At 40.9% G+C, this 26719-nt stretch overlaps 4 protein-coding genes across 5 annotated transcripts in view; 1 reads left to right on the top strand and 3 right to left on the bottom strand.

The window, feature by feature from the left end:
- Positions 1 to 11463, bottom strand: part of ralgps2 (Ral GEF with PH domain and SH3 binding motif 2) — a 67795-nt gene extending 56332 nt beyond the window's left edge. Inside the window, exon 1 of one of the 2 annotated variants that reach the window (XM_005923207.3) lies at positions 11106 to 11463. The gene's annotated coding sequence lies outside the window, so the exon portion shown is untranslated. The remainder of the gene's footprint in view (positions 1 to 11105) is intronic. The other variant, XM_005923209.3, reaches the window with a different exon arrangement.
- A 365-nt stretch (positions 11464 to 11828) lies between these two features.
- Positions 11829 to 13765, bottom strand: LOC102297997 (cytochrome c oxidase assembly factor 7). Its single transcript, XM_005923203.3, has 3 exons — positions 13361 to 13765; positions 13119 to 13259; positions 11829 to 12636 (listed from the first exon to the last, which is right to left on the bottom strand). The coding sequence occupies exons 1-3, from the start codon at positions 13464 to 13466 to the stop codon at positions 12191 to 12193; spliced, it is 693 nt and encodes a 230-aa protein (XP_005923265.1). The 5' UTR covers positions 13467 to 13765; the 3' UTR covers positions 11829 to 12190.
- A 31-nt stretch (positions 13766 to 13796) lies between these two features.
- On the top strand, positions 13797 to 23238 carry zyg11 (zyg-11 homolog (C. elegans)). The gene is made up of 18 exons (XM_005923204.3): positions 13797 to 14240; positions 14326 to 14491; positions 14760 to 14971; positions 15056 to 15373; positions 15515 to 15628; positions 15734 to 15850; positions 15934 to 16074; positions 16341 to 16517; positions 18368 to 18432; positions 18665 to 18764; positions 18869 to 18919; positions 19049 to 19210; positions 19399 to 19446; positions 19551 to 19748; positions 19843 to 19895; positions 20611 to 20708; positions 20809 to 21009; positions 21081 to 23238. Exons 1-17 carry the CDS (start codon positions 14217 to 14219, stop codon positions 20997 to 20999), a joined length of 2235 nt encoding a protein of 744 aa, XP_005923266.1. The 5' UTR covers positions 13797 to 14216; the 3' UTR covers positions 21000 to 21009; positions 21081 to 23238.
- The window catches only part of echdc2 (enoyl CoA hydratase domain containing 2), a 5819-nt gene continuing 2334 nt past the window's right edge, over positions 23235 to 26719 (bottom strand). Inside the window, exons 3-11 of the mRNA XM_005923205.3 lie at positions 26518 to 26605; positions 26348 to 26434; positions 26149 to 26241; positions 25266 to 25322; positions 25097 to 25159; positions 24874 to 24998; positions 23962 to 24012; positions 23842 to 23889; positions 23235 to 23619 (exon numbers count right to left, since the gene is read on the bottom strand). Of these exons, the coding sequence (XP_005923267.1) occupies positions 23542 to 23619; positions 23842 to 23889; positions 23962 to 24012; positions 24874 to 24998; positions 25097 to 25159; positions 25266 to 25322; positions 26149 to 26241; positions 26348 to 26434; positions 26518 to 26605 (690 nt within the window). The 3' untranslated portion in view covers positions 23235 to 23541. The remainder of the gene's footprint in view (positions 23620 to 23841; positions 23890 to 23961; positions 24013 to 24873; positions 24999 to 25096; positions 25160 to 25265; positions 25323 to 26148; positions 26242 to 26347; positions 26435 to 26517; positions 26606 to 26719) is intronic.

The following is a 26719-nucleotide window of genomic DNA, read 5'->3' as shown; positions in this document are numbered from 1 at the left end:
TGCTGAATCTACGATTGTGAGGATTTAATGATCAGTTTCAATCAAATCGCACACTAATTCCCATCTTTACAACTTGTTAACCCAGTCTACGATGTTAGTATTAAATATGTGAACATATTTTCCTTCTTTAAGTTAAGAAATGACCACATATCAATGGTGGAGCAACAAAGAAATGGTCCATGCACAAAAATGAGAGACTCTGCCACATCTACACTGATGGTACCACAAAAAGAAAAACACAGCCTTTCCCAGGACTGGATACCGGGTGGGCCCTCACAGCTAAAAGACATTGCATGCTGCAACCTGACAAACCATACAATTATGTCAGCGCAGGAATACGCACAAACTCCCACGGTGCTGGTACAACAAAACCTCCTTTTAGACATGCCAAACTCTATATCCCTGCACAGGAAGCTGGTCAGGAGGGGACACATCTCCAAACCATAAATGCAGAATCATAGTTGCATTTAAAGAAGAAAAAAAAAAAAGGGCACAAGATCTTAATGCTTCAACAACTGTTATAATTTGAATTTAATTTGTGCACACGCTCCAACCATCAGCTTTTGGTGCCAGTTTTTTTTGGCACAAGTATGGCTTTATAAGGGACTGAAATTTTTAATTAATTAGAATTATCCATGACGGACAATAAGGATAAAACTATTCTTTTTCTGCATTACCTTTTTCAACATTGCTCTCATGTTGTCTTTTGTTTTTGTCTTTACAGCAAGCACCAAGAAACACTAATACTATTTTTCTATTAATTTCAACAAATGCATATTTCAAAAGAAACCATTCAACAACAAACAAGCGCTGTATTTTTGGCCCCAAGCAAGCAGGCCTACCTCATAGCCAAACTTTAACCACAAAAAAAAAAAAAAGTGCCTTTATGAGGCAGGATGAGATCAAAGATCAAATCAGTGAGCTTTACTGAGAGCGTAAGAAGGATATTCTCCTTCAGTGTACTGTATAATCCACTAAATAAGACATTCCAAACAAACAGAAGATTTCAGCATCCCTGCAACAATGAGCTCATCTTCCTCCTACAACCCCGTCCTCTTTTAGTTGTTCCTTATCTGTTCAGACGATTGACACAAAAGAGCTGCTCCGAGCCAAAACTTAACGTCAGATTCATCAGGCTTTTCGAAAACAAACACTCTGCAGGCTAGCTATTGTCAGAGTTACATCCTGTGTGTGCATAAGTCTGCAAAGCCAAGTGTTCAGTATGACAAAAGAGGAAAGGGCTTTGGCTTTAAACACAGAACTTAAGTTTCAGTTTTTATCTACAATTCAAGTCACTTTGCTTAACTGAGCAAGACTGAGGTAACGGGCTTCCCATACAGATTAACACGTAGTCACACGGAGTGCTGCATGCATGACTTCCCCTTAACATGGCACTGCCCTATCTCCAGGGCCTGATAAAACGAGTAATTACAACTTAAAAGCGCACAAAAAAGGGATTGCTGCTGAGAGAGAGAGGCCGAGGGAGAAACTAACAAGTGTGCCTGTGAACACATACACAGCTGTTCGCTCGAAGTCACTAGGTCAGAGGTCACAGGGGAGACTAAAATATGACACCCACACACTGGCCAAGGGGGAGAAAAATGAGGCAATAGAGGATGAGAATAACCAGAAAAAGAAATAAATATCAAACTGAACCCATCCGAATTATCTGCAGAGACGGAGAGTCAAGCAGCAGAGGCAGATAATTTTCCAAATCTGGTCATTGCTGTCTCTCATACTAATATGGAAAGTACTCTGTATTCCCATCTGATAGCAGCTATGAAAGATTGATTATTTTATCTTTTACTCACAAGACAGAACAATGCAGCGCTGTGCTTCTAGTTAGGGTGTGTGTGTTTGAAAGGGGAAAAGCAAGCCTGTATCAAATGGAAGAAGAGCAACAGCTGAGACTCGAAAAACAGCTGTATCTCTTCAGTCCCCTCCCCCCCTCCGTCCCCTCATCTCCGCTCTCCCTGAATGAGCCCCTCACACCACTTTTCTGATCCTCCTCTCTCTCTCTCACACAAACACAGAGAGAGGCATGGCCAGGGGCTAGCTGCACACACACAAATTATAATATGAAGTGCCTGAGTTACACCGGCACTGTTGCTTCGAGCCGCTGTTCTCTCAGAGGACAAGTACAGAGAGGATCCATGTGGTACTAAACATTCATCTATTGACTATAAATAGGAATGACGTTGTTTCCAGCGGCAATGTCACCCTCCCTCTTCTCTTGTAAATCCTTACAACTCTCCCACCTTCATGTGAGTCCAGCTGTAGCACAAAAGGCATCCAAATAAACCTTCAAGTTAGCGTTTCACGTGGAAAACAGAATCAAACGCAGGCCTGTCCATCGAGGCAGCAACCGTTACCGTCATAAGAGCCAGTTGTGAGGGAAAGAAAAATCTGTATGCCTTAAAAGGATGGTGACGCATCTTATTACATATAAATGAGTCTGGCATTGCTCACAGGTGTAAATAATTACAAAACAGAACAATTGTGAAGGGGAGGAAAGCTGTATATAGGTTTGGGCCTTCTTTGAAACAGTACCATTCGGCACTTTTTCAGACAAAAGTTATTCTTTTAGTAAAGTAAATTTTGAAAATTACAGTCTAATTCAAGTCTACTTTGATAATACATGACATACAGCAGCCTTGGGGTGTTTAAAATAGTAAAAAGCAAATAAAATAGGCTAATTTCAAGTCCAGCTGTAGATCAAGCATCGCAGCAAATCAACATGTTTGGACCCATAAATTCTCAATTTTCCTTTCTTTTGATTTTGATCAATTTTGTAAATCCTGGTCTATGATAAATGATTATCTAGAGGATGTTCACTGGCTTGTGAGTGCCAAGTCGTTAGCCAATGGGGATGTGTGTTTCACAATTAGACCTGCCCCGTTTCTCAGCACATCTCACTCCAAAACCCTGAGATGGTGATGGCGAAAATCCTTTCCTGGAGGCTTCACAGTAGCAACATCCATCTTTTATATTGTCTATGGCTGTGAAGCATATGTAGTTGAAGAGATTTTTTTTTTTTTAAAAAGGAAGAAAGAAAATAAACTTTCTTATGTTCATATTTGTCTATTCTATCCATTTGTGTCAAATAAACTCCTTGTGACATTAAGGTTTACCATTTTGTCAGTTTGCCTTTTAGAAAGTATTCAAGTTTATCACTTTAGATATTAAGCACATTTCTTATTTAGTTAAATTCCACCATTTGCTCTCAGAGTGGAAATGGTAGATGTTTTCATAAAAACCTAAATAAAAAAATAAATAAACAAAAAATCCATTAATCTCAACACCTGCAATAATTTCGCATGCATACAAAAAGGCTGCATAGAATGAATTAATACCCAGACTGACAGTTGGTGATGCAAGATGCGTAACTTCAGGCATGTGCAAGCAAGTCTGTGTGCAAGCCTAGACCCAACTTGTGGGAAACCTGACAAAGGCGACAGGAAAGAGATCATTCTCAGTACCACAAATCTAAATGGATTCTTTGAAATGACAGAGAAACACATCTGCCTGGGATATGAATCATCTCTACTCATTTATCAAAGAGGTGCTGGAGAGTTAAAAAGGAAAAAAGAAAATAACAGGTGGGGAGGATACAGCACCTTATTTTCATAGTGTGCTTGAGGTCAAAAAGCCCACCTGCTGACTATCAGATGAGGAGGAAAGAGTAGAAGTGAAAACATTGGGAGCAGAATAAAGCGAAAGGAAGATGGGACAAAACACAGAGCTAGAATCGTGTTTGTCTGTATCTGATCTATTGTCTTTGGCCGGGTTCAAGACCAAGTTCACAAATTTCCATGACATAGCTGTGGCTCAGCTCTCAGTTTTGCACCCAAAGCCAAAAACACTCAAGGTTCAGACAGATGGATGAGGCTCTGTTGTGAGACCACAAAGACTTGTCTTCAGCGCCGATACAGACCGGTGGATCAGGACAATATGCAGGGGGAAGTGGAAGGGTGAGGCATCTGTCTGTTTATGTTCAATACAGCCTGAGGGGTAGTACATCACAGTCCTGTTTTTTTAATTTGGAGAACCAAACATCACAAGTCTGTTTGCACTCTTTATTCAAAAAGAAAACCCCTAGTATACATAATGAGCCAGTTTAGTGTGGAGTTTATAGCTGTGGGAATTTTAAAAGACAGTATAAACTAAATAAATACGTTTTATTATTACACACCATCAGCGGCAATACACTTTGCAAGCCACATACTTTCTACAAGTAGTTTAAACTAAAATCAGTGACCTCAATCTCAACTCCAATTGTGCCCACCATTCCCTTACCTTTGGTGGTTAAATTAGTCCTCTAATAACAACATTATCTCGCTTTAAACACTGCTCAAGTGCATCCAGTTGGTCTTCCTGGTTTTGAATAATCGTTTTTAATTTTTGCGCATCTCCACGCAGCTCCTCTGAAATCCCTGCCATTATTGCCACAAAACCTTTCAGAATATCTTCAAAGATCTCTCACTTCCTCGTTTCTGAGCAGGAACACATGCCAATCCTCGTCCACTAACTCAGCAATTTTTCAACTAACGTTCTGTCTTATTAAGATCGGACTCCTCAGGCTCAGCAAGCATTGCAAACCTGTTACTCTGCCCCGCCACCATCTTGACACTATGGTAGCTAATCCTATTTGTGAAACATGCCTATAATTAAAGTAATTCTGAATATTTTGTCCTACAGAATCATATTAACAGAAAACCCTGCTGATTGAAAGCTTTTGAAGAGCGAGATTATTTTCTTCAAGGTTACTCAAATGTAACCCAATTCCCAAATCATAAGATCGCCAAAGAAATCTTCACATAATTCTTTAAGCAGATCAGGGCTGCATTGCATTTCATTTTGCATTTAGTCCTCCATTGTATTTTTTTAGTTTGAATATTCAGGATATGCTACAACACAGAAGTTTTGAGAAAAAAAAAAAAAAAAAAAAAAAACTGTGGAAAAGCCTCATAACTCTTTTTCAAGTTAGCCTTTAAGACTAAGGCTTTTATTATAGGATGTCCCTGAACTCAGTTCAAGAGTTTATGACTCCAAATGCCTATAACCTGACACACCAACCCAGACCAACACCCATGAGTTTTGAAATAATGCTGGTCATGGAATAAAGAAGTGAAAAGGAAAATACAGCGGTGCATTTTTGCCTCTTCTCAATAGCTCAAAGTCACTTGCCGTTTAACATAATTTTGTGACTAACAAGCTGTTAAACTCCAACTAACACAAAACTCCATGTTTTTCCATTTTTTCTGAAGTTTGATTATTTTTTGGCATTCAGAATGGATGATTTTTAGTGTAATGCTGTCCACGATAATAGTACTATAAATATTTACACAGTACAAAAATGTCATATCACTGATATTGTGAGTGCAAGACCATGCGTTCATGTTCCCCAGTGCATGCAACAATGAAACAAGCCAAGGTGTGTCTCTGAGCCACAAGTCAGCCTGTGATGACGCATTAGTGCCTAAAAAGGGAGTTACTTAATCAACTTGCAACAAAGTATGATTTGCAAAAAAAAAAAAATTTAAATAATTACTATTCCCACTTAAGTTGAAAACAAAAAAAATGTGTTTTATCACTTAAGGCAAAATCACTATGAAGTACAACCAGGGCCTGAACGGGGAGATGCTAGGCGCTAATGATGTGCAACCCAAATGTAAACAAATGACTCAACTAAGAACCACTAGCTGCACTCACTTGGTGAGCTTTGTATGACAGGAAGAGTAAACAGTGGCTGGAAATTACTGATGCAGTTACATAGTGGAGGTGCAGGGCTTTAAGCAATTGGTTATTATTACAAGCTACCTTTGTTTTATGCTGCATGCACTAATACTGGAGCTGGTACTGGCACCCTGTTTCAATAGAATCACACTTCAAATTAGGAAGTGTGTCATCAGTGACAACAGCTCTCTGCAAAACACACTTGCTAATTTTGCTGACTACAAGCATCGATAAAATATTCTGTTTTTTTTAAACTGGCACAGTGTATACCCAGATTTTAAGGCTTGTCCTGCTAGTTTGGTATATGATGGACAACAACTATTGTATTAACAAAGTGTCTCAGGTGGCATTTGAACTCTGAATTTTTGTTCCTGTTCCTCCTATTTAGCTTATAGGAGCTAAAGCATAAATACATCCCTTAAATTTATGGAAGTAAATTCCCACAGATCAAGAGATAGACAAAAGGCACTGAAAACGTACCTCAAAAAGCAAAAGCCTGTCTGATTATTGATTCAACAGGTTGCACTTCAGATTTCTTATATTGTATTCCAACTGGCAACAGCTAACTGGAAATACTGAAAAAGGCAACATCTTCAAAACTTTAAGCTGATAATTCAACACCTACAGCACTTACTTTGATGATTTCAGCTTTAGGGTGACTTATTAAAAATACGATCAACATACTCAAAGCATAGCAAAAGAGAGATGAAAGCATTTCAGCTCAGTCCCATACTAGAATGGTTTATGAGAACTAATATTGTGCCGTTATATTGCTAAATCAATAGTCTGTGCCTCAAGAAAGGCCAGAATGAGTCTACATCCACATATGCACCGGTATTTTACTCAACATTGCTTTTTCCAATGCATTTTAGCCTTCATCCACATATAAACAGCATATAGGATTAGTGAAAACTAAGCTTTTGGAAAACTCCTGCCAGGATAAAGACCTTTGGAAATTTCTTTTACTGCAAAAAACTAATAAAGAAAAAAAAATTACCCGATTTCCTAAAAGTCCAAAGTTTAAAATGAGAGTCGTCTTTAATAATTTATTCCAGGTTACTTAAGAATATATAATCATTATAGTCAAGTAACGGGTTAAAAATGTTAGTACTCAGCAGCACCATCAGTAAGACTCCAGCCGATTAGTAGCAGAGCTAAATTCAACTTTTTGTGGCCTGTTAAGTCTCATCTTCATAGCATAATATTTATTCATAGAAGGAAAAGGGATGAGCTTATTGTTTATTCAATTTCTAGCAATGTAAGGAGGCATACTGTAAGCAACAGTCAGCGTGCACCCCAGTGGACAAGCTATGGGATTTTTACATTACCAAGTGTCCACTTATGCCCTATGTTCTGTTTAAAACAAACAAACAGATAAATCTTCATATGATATACTCTGATACAGTTATATCTACGACAGGCCGGTAAAATCAAAATCAATAAAATGAGTCACACTCAGCAACAATGGATGATAAGTGATAGACATGTTTACGAGCTTCATATTTAGAAAAGACATAAGCAAGCAGGAAGTGGAGGTGGTGAGGCAAGATAAATGGAAGTAATACAACATACAAGGTACTGTAAGTCTTGCTGCTTGATAACTGGAAGAATGAAATACAGGCTGACGAGGCAGAACTAAAATAGCGTCATGTCCACTCAAAACATGAAAGCATAGTGAAAGAGAAAGTGAGCAAAGTTACACAACTAAGAAGCAAGGCACTAGTAGTGTTGAGAGAGGGGTGGACACCAGCCTAGTCTTTCATGTGTTAGCCACTCCCATGAGTGGTTAAATCTCAAGGCCTCTAGCAGCTGCTCGGCCTATTGTACCGTGTGTTTAGCGGGGTGTGTATGTGAGAGATACAACCACCAGCCAGTTTCCGTTTCAATACTGCCTGTGTCCGCCGGCCCCCAGTGGCCTCTACTTCTCCTAAACAAGAGCTGTGATTACAACAGAGCAGGAACCACATGGCAAACACACTCATAACAATAAGAGACACTTTTACATGACTTCCTCAAAATTAGTTCGGTATACAGCAAAGGGAGAAAATATAGAGTCACGTTTCTCAATCCTACGCAGTGAAACACTGTGCCTGCCTCTGAGATTCTGCATGCATTATCCTCGTCTCTTATCTTCTTCTCGCGCCGTGATGTACGCAGGCAACTAGTCAGGCTCTAGCCAAGCTCATATCCACAACACCCACTTCATCAACTAACTGCCAGTAACATTCGAAACACCTCGTGCATAGAAAAGTTTATCAAAAAACACAATATATTATTATCAGTGTTCCAAAACTCCTTGTCAAGCACAACGACCTGTTATATAACTCCCAGTAGTAGCACAGATCTTTGGTGGCTTTGTGGCGTCTGCATGCAATGCAGAAAATGAACACGCACATAACCAAATTTGTACTTGCAGTGACGGTGCCAGGGCTGGGGAGGCATGAGAGGAAGAGTGTGACGACATGTGACTTCGCAGTTCCATCTGCGCTGAATGGATGTGCCAGACACACGCATAAAGTTACCCTGGCAACTGAGCAACAGCACTGGTTGGAGGTCAGAGAGAGAAAAGGAGAGATGCAGACCAAAACGCTCCTAGAATATGTAGAAGGAGCCCACAAACCGACTGCTTATTCATTTAGAAAGCTGCACTTTGCATTTTCTTACACAGACGCATGCAGGCTGCGTCTAGGAACGTTACACATAAACAGCAGCCAACGTGACGCAACGTAGAGCAGAGACACACAATCTGAGAAAGACCAGGGGTTACACTTGATGACGCAAAAGCTCTACAATGCTTATCCCTTTCTCCTGTAAACACACGGCTCCGATTCTGAGAGGGGAGTTTTATTTCACTCACACAGATGTAATCTCCGACTAATCACATTTGCAAGCCTTGGACGGAGCAGTTACGCTGCAGTGCTGAACAGATGGGCCCACGTAGATGAAGCATTTCTGGGATTAGCCTGGCCCAGACGGCGGAGGTGGCATGTAGAGTTACCAAGGGACAGTTTCGAAAAAAAATAGCTGGGGCTCAAATTACATTACAGAGAGTCGCTGAATATCAGTGATTGTAAATGGAAGTGTATGTGATGATGCTAAAATCCTCAGTATAACTGATTTTCTCGCTCAGACTGTAAAGGCACTTTGTTTAAATTTTTGGAATACAGCTTGCTAATGCACAAGATTAAGTGGAATATATAAACTGAAACCAACATGATATTTTTGTATACAGACAGGAAGACACAAAGAATCAGATTGACCACTAAGAAAGAAAGAAAGACTCCCAATAATCATTAAAAACAGCATTTGTAAATGGGGTTGCAGATGGGAGTTGTGTTCCTCTGGACTAATGCAAAGCTCCATGTAAGGTAGAATAGTAGAGCAACTGTATTTTATTGGATTACATTCCTAAGCCCTAGGGATGCACTGATTGTGAAATTCTGGACTGACACCAATGATTAAAACATTTCAGCCGTTAGGCTGTCCAGATACAGATTTTGTTAGTTTGCATTGTTTTTGTAATGATTCATTCTGACTTCTTGTGCCAAAGAAATTTATCTTTGTTATAAAATTAAATAAATAACTGTCAGGCGTTGATTACATTATCTTGGATCAATTCATTTAAATTTATTAAACTGGACCCCAGATACAAACAAAAGAAGAACACGAGCCACTGCCATCAGTGAATGTAATCTCGGGGTGTTTGCTACATATATAACTTTTTTTTTTTTTTAAAGGAAAAAAAAAAAGAAGAAAATAAATAAATAAATAAATAAATTTGCCCTTCAACTAAAGGGAAAATCACCAGGTCTATAATAATAATTTATTGGTTATGAAAATCCCTTTTACTTATAGGCTGGTGGCAGTCAAGACAAACACAATCCTACTAAGCCCAACATTTAAGAGGAGCTGACTAAATGATTCAGATGCACCCTTCAAACACACAAGACTACTGTCTTGAAGACTAAACTTTCACTGTTCTCAATGCTTCCCCTTTCTTTACTTTGAATTAAAATGAAGTTAAAAACCAAAAAGAATTCCAAGCAGTTTCTTTCTTTGACATTTGGAAGTCTGAGGATTTCTGGCATTTGGAAGGAAATAGTTTTCCAAATGCCAAAGTTTTCTCTTCCTTTAGGCTCAACATTAACTGTAAGTACTCCGTGACTATGGTCTTGGAACTGGCATGACTGCCACAGTAATACTACCCAATGGATAAAAAACCTTCTGCATATATTTAACTGTTACAAGGGGCTAAGGCAAACAGGACTGTCAGTCATTTCTCCATAATGCGACACTGCAGCACTGTAAAGGCATGCTAGTCATGTGCGTGAACCAGTAACCTCGGGGTCATATGTTAAGTTTTGGGAACAGCAGCCTCACACAGCCACACCAAATATCATATGGAACATTCCTTAGAGTCCTTTAAAACAGGGCGAGAGAGGCGAGCAACAGCAAAGGGTCACAGAGGACGCTCACAAAGACTGCTGCACAGGACTGAGCAGAGGGAGTGGAAGATAAGATGTAACTGCTTGATTTAAACCTCCTACCAACTGCACTTCCAAAATTTCCGATCAGTGAGGTTGAGAATCCCTGGTTGCCCCCCTTTTCTCCAAATAACCTTCCTGTTCTTCTTTTGTGGTTATTCTTAAACTAAGACATGCTTTAGAAAAGATGAGATAGACGTTGCTTGTGCACTGTATTGTTTGTGGGTGAACCCACACCACACCCAAAGCACTCCCCAGAGGGGTGCTTTGCAGGGGGTTCACCGCCAACGAGCCATCCCGAGCCTGCAGTGGCCCGTGGCTGCTGAGTAAGCTGTGCTGGTTTAGCAGCACAAACGGGTCGACATAAACTCCCTGCCCCGACACAGAAAGTCAGATACACTAATCGCTAACTACCTAGCTCTCCCCACTCTTCTCAAAGATTTCCATGTGAATTAGCATGATGCATTTACTGTCAACTAGCTTGCACGTTGATCTATTGTTAGCCTCACATCAAACTCCTTGGTACTGCTTCTTGATGTGTGTATTTGTGTGCGGTGGGGCGACCTGTACATTCACGTGAGTGGATGAGATAAGAATATAATAGCTAAAATACAATGCTGCACCCAGCTACAGAGTCTGCGTTACAAAAAAAAGACGACCAGCCTCACTCGCGCTTTGCTCCAGTATCTCCGCGTCCGCTCCTCGCGATGGATGCCGATTTACTTTGATAAGCAGCCTGCATTTTAAAACAAACACACCCAAACCGCTCGTCAAGCTTGCCGCTACGTTAGCTAGCTATCGCGACGGATGGGAAGGGATTTCTTTGCAATTGTGTCGCTAACGATGGCAAACTTTGTCCCGTCGTGTTCTGTAACTGTAACTCACCGAAGTGCGCCGTTTTGCTCTTTCTTCTTCTGGTATTCCAGCGGGCACATCAGCGGAAAGCAGGCTGCTAACCGTTTTTGTTAGGCTAACACTCCCGGACACGACGATGCGCCTCGCAACAGCTGTGTTCTGTTTTGAATGAGGGCTGAGGAGGAGAGGAGACGCCGCTAACGGGCGGAGCTTCCCGGGTGCACAGCGGGCCGATCTGCCCTTTATCCTCTGCAGTAGCTCTTAATGTACGGAGACCTTTTGCTACTGTTTATATCATCCGCAGGTTGTCAATGCACTGCCAGTTAAAGGCTTGGCAGATGGGATTCGCACAGCCCGCCCTCTATTGTAGTGCCGGACTTCTGTTTGAAAGGCTGGTTGGCTTCAAAAGGGCTAAAAGTTCATGGGTTCTCCTCTGACTCCCTCTTGTGGACAAGACACCATTGTGCTTTTCAAAATTGTTGAGAAGACTATTTTTTCCACCCTAGTTATAGTGTTTGTGTCTCCACAGTGGAAATGGCGCATTTTATGCGATACAACTGGAGTTAGTGATGACTTCTCAGCAGTTTTCACACTTTGCGATGGCATCTGGGCAGGTTGAATTAGACCCTTTAGTGGGGCAGTTTTGGCCCAGGCCACATGTTTGACGTCTCTGCTTAGTATAGTATAAGCTTAATATAAAATCTCCAAAGCAGCACTAAAACTAGGTGTGAAATAACAAAAAAAAATTAGACTTTTGGGGAAAAGGAAAACTAATAGAAATGATATTAATGATATAACTAAAATAAAGTGATCTAAACCTTTTTTATCTGATGGGTATATTTGTTTCAAACTGTATAGGCTCATGTGTAGTCATTTATACACCACAAATCACAGAAACATGGGGAAAAAAATCAACACTTGCACAGAAATGAGATGAATGTACCATTTTTATTTTTTTTGCAAATGTTTTGAATGTATTGATGCACTTAATCATGTTTTTAAAAATAATAGACATTATCTTCAATCTTTGAACCCTGTGAACGAGGTGGGTTTATTCAAACAAACTATCTAACAAATAATCTAAACCAAAACAACGATAATTCAACAAAAGTGTGCTACTCCCCAAACTTAAGCTGCCTTTCCTTTTCTATACCATGCAGCTCCCTCGCTCGATTTTTCAGCTCCTCTGCTTTCTTTTCATCCTTTTCTGTACCATCCCCAAGTCTGTACATGCGACTTGCATTGGCACAGCCCCACACGTGTCCCAGCTCACAAGCCCTGTTAGCGTATTTTAGAGCGAGAGCCATATCTGATGCCAGCCCTTTGGAATTGCCCTCAATGAACAAAGCGCTGAGGTTAAAGCAGGAAGGAGCGAATCCCCCTGCGCAGGCCTTCTCATAGTACTGCCGAGCTGCTTTCAGGTCAGGTCCTCCTTCCATAGCTTGTCCGTCATGGGCTAAAAGACCAACATTATGGCAAGCGTCTACAGACTTCTTTCCTCCAGAATTGCAGGAGTGCAGAAAACAAGAGTAGGCTGCTTTTAGACACTGGGTGACTCCACCTGGTGGAGAAAAAAAAAAGATTAGGGGACTGACTTAGAATTTTGTAATGGCATTACTTAAGTAGAAGTAACCTTAGAGGTCATTCATGCTAGCAACAAGCTGCAAAATGTATCAAAGGATCAAAATTACAAGTAGTACTTAAATGACTGGTGATAATATGTGCACTATATTATGCACAGTTGCTTCAATAAGTCATCGCTTCAGAAGCTTATCCTGGAAACTTTTCAGCTTTTACAGTTGTGCTGACACAAAATACTGTGACAGCTAAAGGAACCACGGACCAGTTAGGCTTACTGGTTGCCCTTTCATGAGCTTTTCTTATAAAATCTTAATTTGAATAAAATAAAATGGCACAATATTTCGATTTCACATTGAAATGTAGTAGGGTAGATATAAAAGTCTAACAGAAACTCAAAGCCTTCAGTATAGTGTTTAGTATTTAACACTTCAGAAAAGATAAATAAGGAGGTTAAATATCCACCTTTGCCGGTGACATGGTAAGCACCGAGTTTATAGCAGCTCTCTCCATGCCCATGCGTCTCACAGTTATGTTTGAGCACTTGTGCTGCAGAATCGTAGTTCTTCTTGACCCCTTCCAAGTAGTCAGCGAGCCTTTGGCACCCTAAAAGCATGAAACAGGGGGCAAAGAGTGAGGAAAGCAGAACTGCATAACTACCATGTGTTTCAGCACCACCGATCTGTGAACAGCTCAGAAACTTCTACCTTCAGGATCTTTCTCATTGTAGCACTGAAAGCTGTACTCCACGCCTAAATTATCCAAAAACTGCTTCACTTCCTTCTCGTCTTCAAAATTTATAAGTCCAGCCATTTCTCCGCTTTACTTGAACTAGTTTCACCTCTGCAACAATCACATGTGCTCAGGTCCTCACGGCGTCCACCGCTGCTGCTTGACCTTGATGACTGACTTTGATATGCGATGCTGAAAAAGTTCTTCCCAAAACGCAAAGGTCTATCTGGATGCTTGCCGCTATATGTGAAGTCATTATATGAGCAAAGTGTGCTTGATGGTATAATAGTGTCCCTTTGAAAAGCAGATGGACGCGGTCACGTTTGTCTTCGGCTGTTCGCTTCCTGGTTTTGTAACCCTTCCTTGCGGGCTTCCGTAGTCCAGCCTCCCTTCGTTAATGTACTTCCGGTGCTATGACCTTTGTTTACTGTCTGTCTAGTCGCTCTAGTTAAAAATAGATCCAACTGCTCACAGTGGAAATTACATGCCAAACAGGTTTCTAGGTTCAGTCTTTCGGTCGCTTCAGCAGCTGGTCGACATGAATTCCCCCTCATTCGTAAGCTTTCGACGTTTTTGCTCGCCTGGTGATTTTCTACCACCGAGACACCAAGTGAGCTAGCTAGCTGGCTCTCTGTTAAGCTCCGTTGTGTTCGTGCGTCGTCACGTTCTCCTGGTACCTCTTAGAGTGATCAGCAGCTCCTCAGACTCTCACACAGGTGGACACTGTAAATTGAAAGGGAAAGAGGTGTCCGAGACGACGAGCAGGCTGGTTATATAATCACAAGTCTCGGTTGTACACGCTAAAATATATTTGCTTTTAAAGCCTTTGCCATGGCCTGCAGTTTCCTAAACACGGTAAGTCTCAGGTGATTTATTTGCTTTGACAGTTGTAGAAAATTGTACTCGGTGCATCCACATCAACACACCTCTTGGTTTTCAGGAGGAGGCGTCTCCAGCGGCTCTGACAGACCTGTGCCTCACCTATGTGAGCCAAAACCTGGAGTGTTTCTGCGTGAAGCGCCCTGATGGCTCCTTCTGTTTCAGGGAGGCTGTACTCTTCCCGCAGGAGCTGGCAGACCAGCTCCTGGCCAAAATGGCCACTGAAGGTAAACCTTTAAAGACGTTTACGAATAGTCAAGAGTATTGCTGCAGCCTAGCGCTCTAGTTTCTACACACATACATTATTCATTGGATCATAAAAGGTCACCATGATACCGATGAGGATGAAAAATCTTAATTTGCACTTGGGGGAAATATTTGAAGTGAAAGCCACTTCAAACTGATGGCCAGTAAACTAAATCCTTGCCCTGGGTAAAAAGCCAGTGTTTTTTAAGGTTGTGCTTGATTCCGAAAGATAAATTCACTCTGCTATAGGTCTGCTGAACGACAGCACAGTGGGTGTGTTTCGGAACTGTGAATACTTGCGGTTGAGACGGGCCTGCATCCGTACTGCACGGATCTCTGCAGAGGCCTTCCAGAAAGCCCTGTGCCCTCACAGATTGCTGGAGTTGGATGCTGCCCGGGTCAATGCAGACCTTACCATTCCTGATATCCTGCAGGGGCTGGCCACTAATAAATATTGTCAGGTAATATGAGAGTGTGTCAATTTTTTGTGGATAACTGCCCTTTCTTTCCACAGTATGAAAGTAATTTAAACTTTCTCCCTGCAGGAGTCCCTTCAGCGACTTGTCCTTACAGGCCTCACCATGTCCTCTCTGGAGGAACCAATCTGGTATCGCTTCAGTGCCCTCCAGGGCTTGCGTTCCCTCTCTCTAGCTAATGTAGACTTCTACGACTCTGGGCTAGGCGATGTGTGTTCCCTGCCTCGGCTGGAGAGCCTCGATCTTTCTAATACTTCAGTCACAAACCTGAGCCCGCTGCTGGGCCTGAAGGAGCGGCTGCGCTCACTGACACTGCATCAGTTGAAAAGGCTGGAGATGAGCACTGCTCAGCTGCTGGGAGTCATAGGCCAGTTGAATGTATTGCAGGTTAGTGGTTTGATTGTGTGTCTAGTATTAAACCTGTTTCTCTGTTTTTGTTTTGTTTTCAAAAACATTTTAAGAAAACTCCATCTCTGAGGTTTTATAAGCCATGCCTGTTTGTGTGTGTGTAAACCTTTGCACATGCAGCACCTGGACATTAGTGATGATAAACAATTTACCTCTGACGTGGCTCGTCAACTTCTCGGACAGCCAGGGATTCTGCCCGCCCTTGTTTCCTTAGATGTCTCAGGGAGGAAACAGGTGTGTTCATCTGCTTTAATATTTTTATTTGTTTCTTGGTTAAACCGCAGTCAAAGCACACATATTTTAAAGTCGAGTAATTTCTTATATCTGTGAATGTTACAGGTGACAGATGCAGCTGTTAAGGCATTTGTTGAAGAGAGGCCAGGAATGACCTTTGTGGGACTTCTGGCCACAGATGCTGGTTTTTCAGACTTCCTATCAGGAGAAGGAAATCTAAAGGTAGGTATAGAATGATCATTAATAGGCACTAAACAAAAAGTGAAAACATCAGGTTTGCTGAAGTATCTTCTGTGTGCCATCAGGTGACTGGAGAAGCTAATGAGACTCAGATCTGTGAGGCACTGCGGCGCTACAGTGAAAGAGAAGGTTTTGTGAGAGAAGCTCTCTTTCATCTGTTTAGCCTCACTCATGTCATGGAGAAGCCAAGGCCTGACATCCTAAAGGTAAACACATTATCGTTGAACCTATTAAGTTATTATTTTACTTAATCTTTAAAAGAAATTATAGCATCATATCATGGTTAAGTAGTGCACATAATGTCTTAACCTTAATTGTTCCCTTTGTCAGCCACAGATATCCTCCTTAAGTGAAGAAGCACTATACTACCATTGTATCTCTGCACAGTTTAGTTACTCATCATTCTCGACTTCCTGTTTCTTGAATTTTTTTTCTTCCTCTTTCTGTGTTTTTTTTTTTTTTTTTTTAATAGCTGGTAGTTTTGGGAATGAAGAATCATCCGTCCACTCTGAATGTCCAGCTAGCCGCGAGCGCCTGTGTGTTCAACCTGACGAAGCAGGACCTGGCAGCAGGGATGCCAGTTCGACTGTTGAGCACCGTCACTCAGCTTCTACTGGAAGCCATGAGGACTTTCCCCAACCACCAGCAGGTAGCTTCATGCCTGGCTGCTTTTGCTCATTCCCAATAAACAGTTAGTTTATAACATAGATTTTATTTATTGACTGATACAGTTTACCTGCACAGGAAAATTTTCTTTCTTCTTCTTCTTCTCTTTTTTTTGTCCATTATGTCACAGTTTCTCATAAAATAGCTCTTTGCATGTTATAATGGCATTCACTGAAACAATTTTCCTTTCACACATTAGTGGATTTCTTGATTTTAAATGTGTGGGTTTTGTAACTCGTAACATAGAGGATGAAATGGTCATTTACAAAAAAAATAACAGCTAATAAGGATAAATTGGAAATTATAATTATAGATTATAAATCTTTTTAAAGGGCACAAAGTTTTACCATTTTAAAAGCATCAAGATTGTCGTTGCTCTACATGGATTTTATAGCCAATTTTTTTTTCTTTTTGTTGCCTGTTTATACAGTAGACATTATTACATTCACTCTCACAACCTGCTTCTGCATACATTAATAATAAATCAAACTTGGTCAACTAAGTTGTCAGATAGATGTGTTAAACAAAAGTAAGAAATCAAGTTTAAAGGCGAGCACAGTTTTAGTCCAGTATTCTTGAGGGTAGTGGCAGCAGCGTGTCAGCTTTGGAGAACACTGTGTTTGCTGGGTCGTTTGGTAACGCCTGTGAGTGTTGCGACAATATGAAATTTAGAAAGATTTGAGGAACTTCCCACAACCACAATAAGTAGTTTCCCTTTTTTTTACAAAACACAAGTAAATAGTGCACTGCGTAACGTTATGTTTGTTTGTTCCTCAGTAACAAGATTTCCAAATCAATACAGCCTGTAATGGAAACAAATGCAGGGATCTGGTCACAAGTAGAAATGAACCATTATAGGAAGTGACGTGCACAGCTGGATATTAGACAAAAGGATTTGTTAAGCGATACACATTTTATTCTAAAATTATGGGGAAAACGTGCTTTGTGCGATAACTGTTCAGTGTTGTGATGATGTACAGTTGAGGTTGTGTTGTGTTTTAGCCACATGCTGAATAGGCAGTTTTTATAGATAGATGGATACTTTATCTATAGAAGCATAATAAAAAATAAAAATGAGTCCACAGTAAATAAACAACACAGTTAAAGTGCCACAGGTGCATAGTGAGTAGAACTTATGCTGTGTGATAGTACAAGAAATGTTGCTCTTATATAAAATAAATAAATAAATAAAAATGGGGTAATTAAAGAATAGTAAAGTAAGACTTAGATTGTGTGAGAGTGGTTCAAATTACAATAATAAATAATATCTACACTATAATTCTTAGAAATATGATTTGAATGTTACTTCTTGTGTTTTTATGTCAAACATTTCCTCTGTTGGATGTTTCAGACAAGGGACAAATATCCCTTGAAAGGTTGTGATGGGAATCCAGCATTTTAAAAAAACAAATATCTGTATCCATCCACTGTGGTGAGCTTTTATAAATAAGGGAGTGTCCAAAAGAACCTTTGTTAGTTCTGTTGTTTTTCACTGTGTATTTTCCCCATGTCGTCCACTAAAGAGACTGTCCACAAAGTCAAGAGGGAAAAAAAAGGATTTAGCATATGCTTTCTAAACTAGCTCACATGTTTGCATGCGGAATTAATGTTTCTCCTATTGTTGTAAGCTTGAAAATGCAGTTTATCTGTGAGCACTGTTATATATTCATTTTCCATTATATTTTCCTGCACAGGCTCTAAGTCAGATATAATATTTAACCAGCCTATTGTGACTAAACAGAACTGATAAGAAGATAAAAACATGGGAGCAGCAGGAGCAGCAGTCTGATAGCTTTTAGGTTCTGCAATCATGGCTGTTTTCTCTTTTTATAGTTGCAGAAAAACTGCTTGCTGTCTCTGTGCAGTGATCGCATTTTGCAAGAAGTTCCATTCAACAGGTGGGAAACACCACATTTGTTGTGTAAATATTGATCATTTTGTTATGAGGTTTTCTTTTATTATTTTCTTTTAATTTTTAAATTTTCATTTTTTTTTAAAGGTTGTCAAAGATTTTAACTATAAACATGCCAAAATGTGATCAAAGTTCATTCGTAATTCTCGGTTTGTGACGTAACACATTTTCAGTAAAGGTAGAATTTAAAATGCTCTGCTTCCTTTTACTGTTTAAAGGTTTGAAGCTGCCAAACTGGTCATGCAGTGGCTTTGCAACCACGAAGATCAAAACATGCAGAGGATGGCTGTGGCAATCATTTCCATACTCGCTGCTAAGGTACATTTGGTGTTGTATTAGTACCACATATGCGGTTATTCATGCATTGAAAGTACATCTGTAGGGTATTTTCTTTGAGTGCTGCAACATTTGCTTTTTTGCAGTTATCCACAGAGCAGACGGCCCAGCTGGGAGCAGAGCTGTTTATCGTGAAAGTATGTTTTAAGTTGTTCTTTTGTTGTTGTTGTTGTTGTTTTTTAATCTTGGATGACTTTCATCTGCCTTTACTCATTTATCGAAAAAAAGGCTGATTTTCAGTACAATGCATTCTCTCTGCCCTGCAGCAACTGCTCCACATCGTGCGTCAGAAGGCAACTCAGGGCGTGGTGGATGCCACCCTCAAATTTACACTGAGTGCACTCTGGAACCTCACTGATGAATCGCCAACAACCTGCCGCCATTTTATCGAAAACCAGGGGCTAGATCTGTTCATTAAAGTTCTAGAGGTACATGGAAATTATGTGAACATGTAAAGAAAACAGGCAATGCTACATACAGAACAAATTTAAGCAGATTTCTATAGGAATTCATCATCACACTTAATGATGTGTTCCTCCGTATAAGTACACATGGCTTCGGGGCAAGATGACTCACTGTTGTTTTTATCCCTACCTCCCCCTCTCTTTATCTGCAGTCGTTCCCCAATGAATCTTCTATTCAGCAGAAGGTTCTCGGGCTTTTGGTGAGTTTACTTCTCTTTTTTTCATCCCGAAGCTAAACTGAATCTGGAATGCGTTAACAAAATTAAGGAATCATTATTCCCTGCTCGCCTTTTGATTGTTGTAGAACAACATAGCAGAGGTTGGGGAGCTGCATGGAGAGCTCATGGTGCAGGGGTTTCTGGACCACATCAGCAGTCTGCTGCACAGCCCGGAAGTGGAGGTCAGCTACTTTGCTGCAGGCATCCTTGCACATCTGACGTCACGAGGAAAAGAGGCCTGGGCGCTCAGCCCGAGTCTTCGGTCCTCACTGCTTGAGCAATTGGTAGGAATAAGCAAGCTTAATGAGAACTCTTGTGCATAAATACAGTTATTGGAAATGTTGGTTTTTAGCGTGATGCGTTTGTGTGTCTGTGCAGCATGCTGTCATTATGAAGTGGCCCCCGCCAGAGTGTGAAATGGTGGCCTACAGGTGAGATACAGCTTCTATTCAATAATGATGGAGTATTATAAAAAGGATGCCAAAACAGGAAACCTTCTTGCCGAGAGGCGACTATGCTAACTATTGTGTCAGCAAAATCTCCAATTTATAGATCTCAGAGCCAAATCTTCCAAACCTCATGTTAATACGTTACATTCAGTTCAATGTTTTGTTTTTTGTTTTTCCTTAATGTATTTGGAGACAAATCCTGTAATCTCAGGGCACCTAATATTATAACGCCAAGACCCTACAAACCAATAAATTGAAGCATTTGATGACAGTGGGGGGGGGAACCGCCTTTAAACTCTAAAAGACCTCTAGTAGAATCGGGCATCCTTTATCCTGAGACAGACAAAATAGATAAAAAAAAGGTGCACACAGAGATGATAAATTACAAACAAGGTAAAGCACAAACTGTAAGCAAGTGTAAGCAAAATTAAATGGCAATAGTCATAGTGACATTTCAGTATAATGTGGGTTTAATGTAAGACATTAGGGACAAGTGCGTAGTACATCCCAGCCTCCAGAGTCTAGCATAACAAAGGAATGGTTCAGGGTCACCTGATCCAGTCCTAACCATAGTGTTTATCAAAAATGAGCATTTTAAGCTTGATCTTAAATTACCTAAGAGACGCGATGGCTAAAGGCTCTGCTTCCAATTTTTAATCCTGTCACACAATAATTGTCTTTTTCTTCCCTTCTTTAGGTCATTTAACCCCTTCTTTCCCCTACTGGAGTGTTTTCACACCCCTGGTGTCCAGCTGTGGGCAGCCTGGGCAATGCAACATGTCTGTAGCAAGAACGGTGAGACACAGATCCATGCAAAAATAAAACCAAAGGTTATTCTAGCTTAATGTGATGCCTCACCTACTCAAACCTCTTGTGGATACTTCTGTGTGTGCAGCTTCTCGCTATTGCAGCATGTTGTTGGAGGAGGGTGGTCTGCAGCAGCTGGAGCATGTTCACAAACACCCACAGACCCACAGAGACGTCAAACTGCTGGCTGGGAGCATACTAGAGAGCCTACAGCGCCACAGAGCTCGCACCGGCCAGCCACTACACACACACACAAGTCGCCGCCCACCGCCGCAGTAACCTCACAGAGGTAAGGCATGATCAGCAGCTAGCTCACCCTCGCAGAGGTTGAAGATTGATTATGCTTTCATTCTCTTTCAGAAAATCCGAATCTCTGGTGAAGAAGAGGAAATTAAGCTGGGTCCCACCGTGGATGGGAGGTGGTGGTCACGTGTGTGTTTGTGTGTGTGAGAATATATCTCACACACAAACATGGACTTACAAGAATCTCTAAAAATGTAAACTGAATTAAGGACAGAGGCATTGCAGTTCTTTGCACAGAGTAACCTTATTTATTTTCTCGCTTTTTTTCTCTTTAAAAAACCATTTCTCTGTGTGCTTATCAAAAAATAAGAAAAAAGTAAATTATGATAAACTGTCTGTCACTAGACCTCAAATCAAATCGTGAATTTGTGTTTGGGCCTTTTTCAGTCAGCTTTTGGTATCGCACTTACAAATCTCAGTTTGGGAATAATTCCCCAAAGCTCAACTGAGGACCGATACCCTGATACCCTCATATGTTACAGAGTACTATGGATGTCTGAACTGGTTGATTAGCTCTTAAATTTACGCATGCCATCGCCCTGAGCTCAAGCATGGGGGTTAGGGTTTGTCTGAATGCTTATACTGTTCGTTTTAGGAATGCCTGCTTGTTTGTTTATGGCAGTGCTCAGTTCACTGAAACCCCCGCCTCTGGGTCTGCAATACTACTGCTGCTCTGCTCGTCATCAAGTCTTTTATCAGCTAACGCCTTTGATTTGATGTGACAGGACGCTTGCCGAGGGTGTATTCAGTGGGTTCGGGCGTTCCAAACATTCAAACACGATAAACTAAATTATAGAGAAATCAACTTTTTGAGAAACTCGATTGCATTTTTTTTCTTTAAATTTTCTAAACATTGGGGAGCCCTAAATCCATCCGCTTGGTCGCAGAGCCAGCAGTGCAGAAAGCTCACGAGGACAATTTACATGATAAGCTGAGTACTACAGTCACATGTGTCTGTTTACGTCCAAATATACTTTCCTGGACACAAATGGCAATAATGATGTGGCCAGCATAGTGAGGATAGGTGTACATTTGCAGTGAGTCACATCTGTTTTCTCTTTGAGAAACTTGTGTATATATTTATATATAAGTATGTTTTTGTTATGCATCTGAGTGTCTTTAAGACAGACAGCACTCCAGTGTGAGCATGTGTGCATATATGCGCTTGTACAAGTGTCTGCATCTCAAAGAGTGTATGTATTTGTACATAAGGATACTGAAGGGGGGTGGGGGGGGGGGGGGTCGTTGTTTAGGAGTGATTGCATGGAAATTATTCTACTGTATGTTTTTCAGTTCCATCTGATTGAACAAAGGGAAGAAAAACTGTTTATACAACAATAGAGTAGAAACATTTAAATTATTTAAAGGCATTTCTGTTCTGAAAGTGACCGGCCGTGTGATGTCTGCATCCTACAGGCTGCTATTTTAACAGTTATGCTTCTGCCGTTTAGACTTGCTGTTACAGCTTATGAGACTGGCTACATTTTTGTTGTTCATCTCTTATTGCAGGCCTTGTCATTTACTATGCTGTCAACACATAACTAGGAAAGAGTACTGAGGAGACATGAAGCAGAATAAAGTACAATTATTTTTGCATTTTGAGAATAAAGTCGACTCCCTTAATCCACAAACTAAAGGTAGGAAAGTGACCACTAGCTGCCAGAATGGAGGTGATTTTTCTGGTCAAAGTTTATTCTCAAAATGCAAAACTTTTACTGAAACACTTTGATAAATAACACTTTCTAAATAATTGGAGATAAATTTGTTTGGCAGGAATGCCAGTGACAGGTCAGGAGACTTGAAAAGATTACTGGATGTATGGTTATATAGATAAATATAGAACATTAGGCTCCAAAATGATACTTAAGCAGCTGTCAGCAAAGCATACACACCTCATCAGCTCAGTGAATTGTGGCCCTATTGTATTCTGTAAATCATTTGTTGATGAGCTTGTTAATGACGCATGTGTCCCAGGCTAATAGTGTTTCCACAAGGATAGTCTTAGATGACAGAACTTTTGGGGTTTTTTTTCCCCAAAGTCGTGTAGTTTAGTTGAATATCGCCCTGCATAAAAGGCCAGTTCTTAAGCGTTTTAATCCATTGGAAGATGCAGAAAGTCAAGGTACTGTATGTCTGCTGTGATTGTGCCATGTTGCTGCTCAGAATCGCATTTTCAAATTTAGAAATAAAGAATGTACATTGCCATAAAACTGGAGATGACCCATGTGCTGTCTTTTTTATTCATTTAGTTTCATTTCAAAGATGACCTTGTTCCTGATAAAGCATCAAATATAACAAATTATAAACAATCTGCACTTGTCAGTCTGATCCTGAGTCACAAAAGCAAGTGGCCACTATTGAGCACTTGCATGGCCTAAATTAATGTACTGGCACCGGCTGAGAGTCACAAAGACAATCAATAGATGTTAATTGTTTATCTGACATCGGGCTACAGAAAGCAGTGTGCCTCTGTGTTCACATGTCGGTACGACAAAGAAATCCAGTAGCTCAAAGGAGTTTATTCCCCAGTGTACCGCGGAGCTCTCTTCTCTATGAAGGCTGCCATACCCTCTTGTCGGTCCCGTGTGGGGATGACCTATAAAGAGAGGACAAGTAAATGATGATTTAAGTGGAGCGAGCATCAGAAGGTTCGTGTCAAAGCTAGGTCCGACTAGAATTTAATTTCTAACAGCCTCAGCATCAGCTATGTGTTGGGTTGCCTTAGAATTTAGCTCAAAAGAAAATTCCTGAACCACAACAATTATGCCAAATTAAAACAAGTGTTTCGGAAACCATAAACAAGAAGTGGAAGACTTACTCGAGCATAACACATCCTCTCTATCGCCATTGCTGAACCGATATCAACCTGGAAGAAAGAACAGTCACTAAATTCACTGATGTAAAGACCTTTAAAGAAGATCTGGGATTCATAATGTACCTCCAAGCCTCTGTTCATTGCCTCTTTAGCCATCCGCACTGCAATAGGAGCCTGAGCAACAGAAACAAAAAGGGTTAGATGCCGATGGTATTATCTCCTTCCATCCTAATTAGGTGCCCAAACCACCTGGATTGGCTCTACTTTAAATATAGGACCTTTGGAATATAAACAATGATAGACACAAAAATGCTCACCTTCCTTTACGTTTTTGTCTCTGATTCTTAGCTACTTTATTTCACTCTACCACTGACGTCCCTTTATGTTGTTGTTTATTCTATTTTTTGTTCAAAAATTAAAGTTTGAGAGACAGAATCAAAAATCCAAAAATATTAAACTGTTGATCAATCAATGTGAGCAATGCATTTCTACAGAAATTTAACTGGAGGAACTCTTTACAGTTTAATCACATGCAAGCAGCAGTACATTTGTCTTAGAAATTCCAGGAAAACAGAAGTGCCAAAATAAAGATCTACACCCTCTTATTATTTCCTCTGTGCTCCCTCACTTTGATTCAGTGCAAGATCCTGTTAATCAATCAATCCGTGCTAAATCGAGCATAAATGTGTTGGAAAATGTGATGGTGTATGGTGCTATTTGTGGTCCATTTCTCCACTTGACTGCCACTCTAACCCCACTGACTGTGGGCATCTGAACTGGAGTGAAAGATATATGGAACGACAGAGGCCTGGAGAGAGGGACAAGCAGAGGGAGATGGTGAGAGGGAAGGTGGGAAGAGGAAAAAAAAAAAAAAACAAGACGGAAGAAAGGAAAAAAGAAATGCATTGTTTTTGTTTCTTCCCCCTCCACTGCATCCAGAGAAAGGGGAAAGGGAGCAGATCCCCCTGCCTGAAGGAGGAGAGATGCAGCAGTATCAGAGCTTTAGCGGCATGAAAAGTGTGTTTGTACTCTAACCTGGGGCAGTATCTCCCTGGCCAGGCTGAGTGCCTCTCTGTAGGCAGCGTCTCCTGTCTGGTTCTGTTCTACTACTCTGTTTATGAGCCCCATTTCCAGAGCTGTCTGCCCTCCCACGCGCCTGCCTGATAACAGACAAGGAGAGACAGTGACACACCAAATCCTTGCTCACTGATGAGCATTCAGTGCCACTAAAATCACATCAATATTTCTGAATTACTACCTGTGAAAATGAGCTCTTTGGCCAGAGTGACACCGATCATCCGTGGCAGACGCTGACTGCCCCCTGCAGGACAAACCACCTCAAGGTCAACTTATCACAGCTGCTTTATCTCTATTTACATAGAGTCAGTGCAGTTCAGGGTCATTTCAGTGACCTCTGTTCGTCTTACCCGCCCCTGGGAGCAGCCCCCGTGTCGTCTCAATAAGACCCATCTGTGCCGAATTTGCTGCAACACACATACACACACAAACAGAGGACAGTTGAAGGTCTAAGTGCCATTAAGCTGGAGAGAGTGTAAAATCTGACTGATGTCTCTGTCAGAGCAATTGACACAAACACCTGCTCACCCAGCTCATCTGTGCTCAACCAATCACTCAGCTGCTGCGCCTAATATAACCAATCACATGAAGGTTCAAACGCATGAACAGCTGGGCAGATGTGGCCTCATTAGTCCCCAAGCTCATCAACAGATCATTAGAGCTCCATCGTCTCAGGAGTATGTTTTTAGCTTGACCATTGTGTATATAACACATTTACATTTATTCAAAGCTGTTTAAAAGCTGGCAGTTTAATTTCCCCCTAAGTTACTTATAAAGAGTTGGGAAAGTTTTGTTTCATTTTAGAAGATATTGTTTCAGTAAATTACCTGTTCATTAACTGTGATAGCTGAAATTGTGTAAATATTGTGTGAATAGTCCAACATATATTCATTTAAACTAAATAGTAAAATAAAAAAATTAACGTCAGTCTACATATAATGGAAACTTTTAAAATACACAGTATTTAGAAATCTTTTCAGAAACGTTTTCTGCGCTCTAAGATTATTTTTTGACCCCCCCCGGGGAATCCTGTGTGTCCAATGAGGAAATTGTCAATGAAGAGAAATGATCCCAAGTTGAAACTGCTATTCTCCACCACTGATCTGATATGAGTGGATTAGTGACGGCTGTAAAGGGAACATGACATCCCCTTTCTAACCTGATTAGCATCACCGGAAGAAAGAAAGCAGATCCGATTCGGAGTTGACAGGTGAAGTTTCAGAGGTCACTCACCAGCAGCGCGAAGGTCACAGGCCAAGGCTAACTCCAATCCACCTCCCAGTGCAACTCCATCCATCGCTGCGATGGTCGGCGTGGGCAACAATGCTGCCAGGTTATTGAAACAAAGTGAGCAAAGTTTACAAATGGATAAACACATTTCGCTTGAAAAAAAGACTGACTAATCACTCAACCTTAATGGGTTTTTTTTTACCTATTTGAGTCATGAGGGAGCGCAGGCCGTGAACAAACAGATCGGACTCAGAGTTGTTCATCAGAGCTCTCTCCTTCAGATCGGCACCTAACCATAAATCATAACGCACATGGTCACACATCATTACTGCACACTTTGATCACACCTTCCTGGCACCAGAGATCACTCACCTGCACAGAAAACGCCCGGCACTAAACTCCTGAAGATAACCACACGTACCGCTGAGTCATTGTACAGAGTGGAAACCACCTTCCTCATCTGCACACACACACGTCATCATGTCTCAGTGGCTGCTGCATATGTGTTTAATGTGTGTGTGTGTGTGTGTGTGTGTGTGTGTGTGTGTGTGTGTGTGTGTGTGTGTGTGTGTGT

Source organism: Haplochromis burtoni, unplaced genomic scaffold (assembly GCF_018398535.1).
Source record: "Haplochromis burtoni strain Fernald_Lab_line unplaced genomic scaffold, NCSU_Asbu1 Contig_65, whole genome shotgun sequence".
NCBI classification, from domain to species: Eukaryota; Metazoa; Chordata; class Actinopteri; order Cichliformes; family Cichlidae; genus Haplochromis; species Haplochromis burtoni.
The sequence above is the reverse complement of the archived record's forward strand: the minus strand, read 5'-3'. Positions and strand labels throughout refer to the sequence as shown.

What these genes read in the sequence shown, in the direction of transcription:
- zyg11 (XM_005923204.3), top strand. Translation starts at nt 14,217, where the DNA reads ATGGCCTGCAGTTTCCTAAACACG. An exon ending in TTTCCATACTCGCTGCTAAG is followed by an intron (nt 18,765 to 18,868) that starts GTACATTTGGTG and finishes GCTTTTTTGCAG; the next exon opens with TTATCCACAGAGCAGACGGC. An exon ending in CAGAGCTGTTTATCGTGAAA is followed by an intron (nt 18,920 to 19,048) that starts GTATGTTTTAAG and finishes TCTGCCCTGCAG; the next exon opens with CAACTGCTCCACATCGTGCG.
- LOC102297997 (XM_005923203.3), bottom strand. Translation starts at nt 13,466, where the DNA reads ATGGCTGGACTTATAAATTTTGAAGACGAGAAGGAAGTGAAGCAGTTT. An exon ending in CAATGAGAAAGATCCTGAAG is followed by an intron (nt 13,260 to 13,360) that starts GTAGAAGTTTCT and finishes TCATGCTTTTAG; the next exon opens with GGTGCCAAAGGCTCGCTGAC. An exon ending in TTACCATGTCACCGGCAAAG is followed by an intron (nt 12,637 to 13,118) that starts GTGGATATTTAA and finishes TTTCTCCACCAG; the next exon opens with GTGGAGTCACCCAGTGTCTA.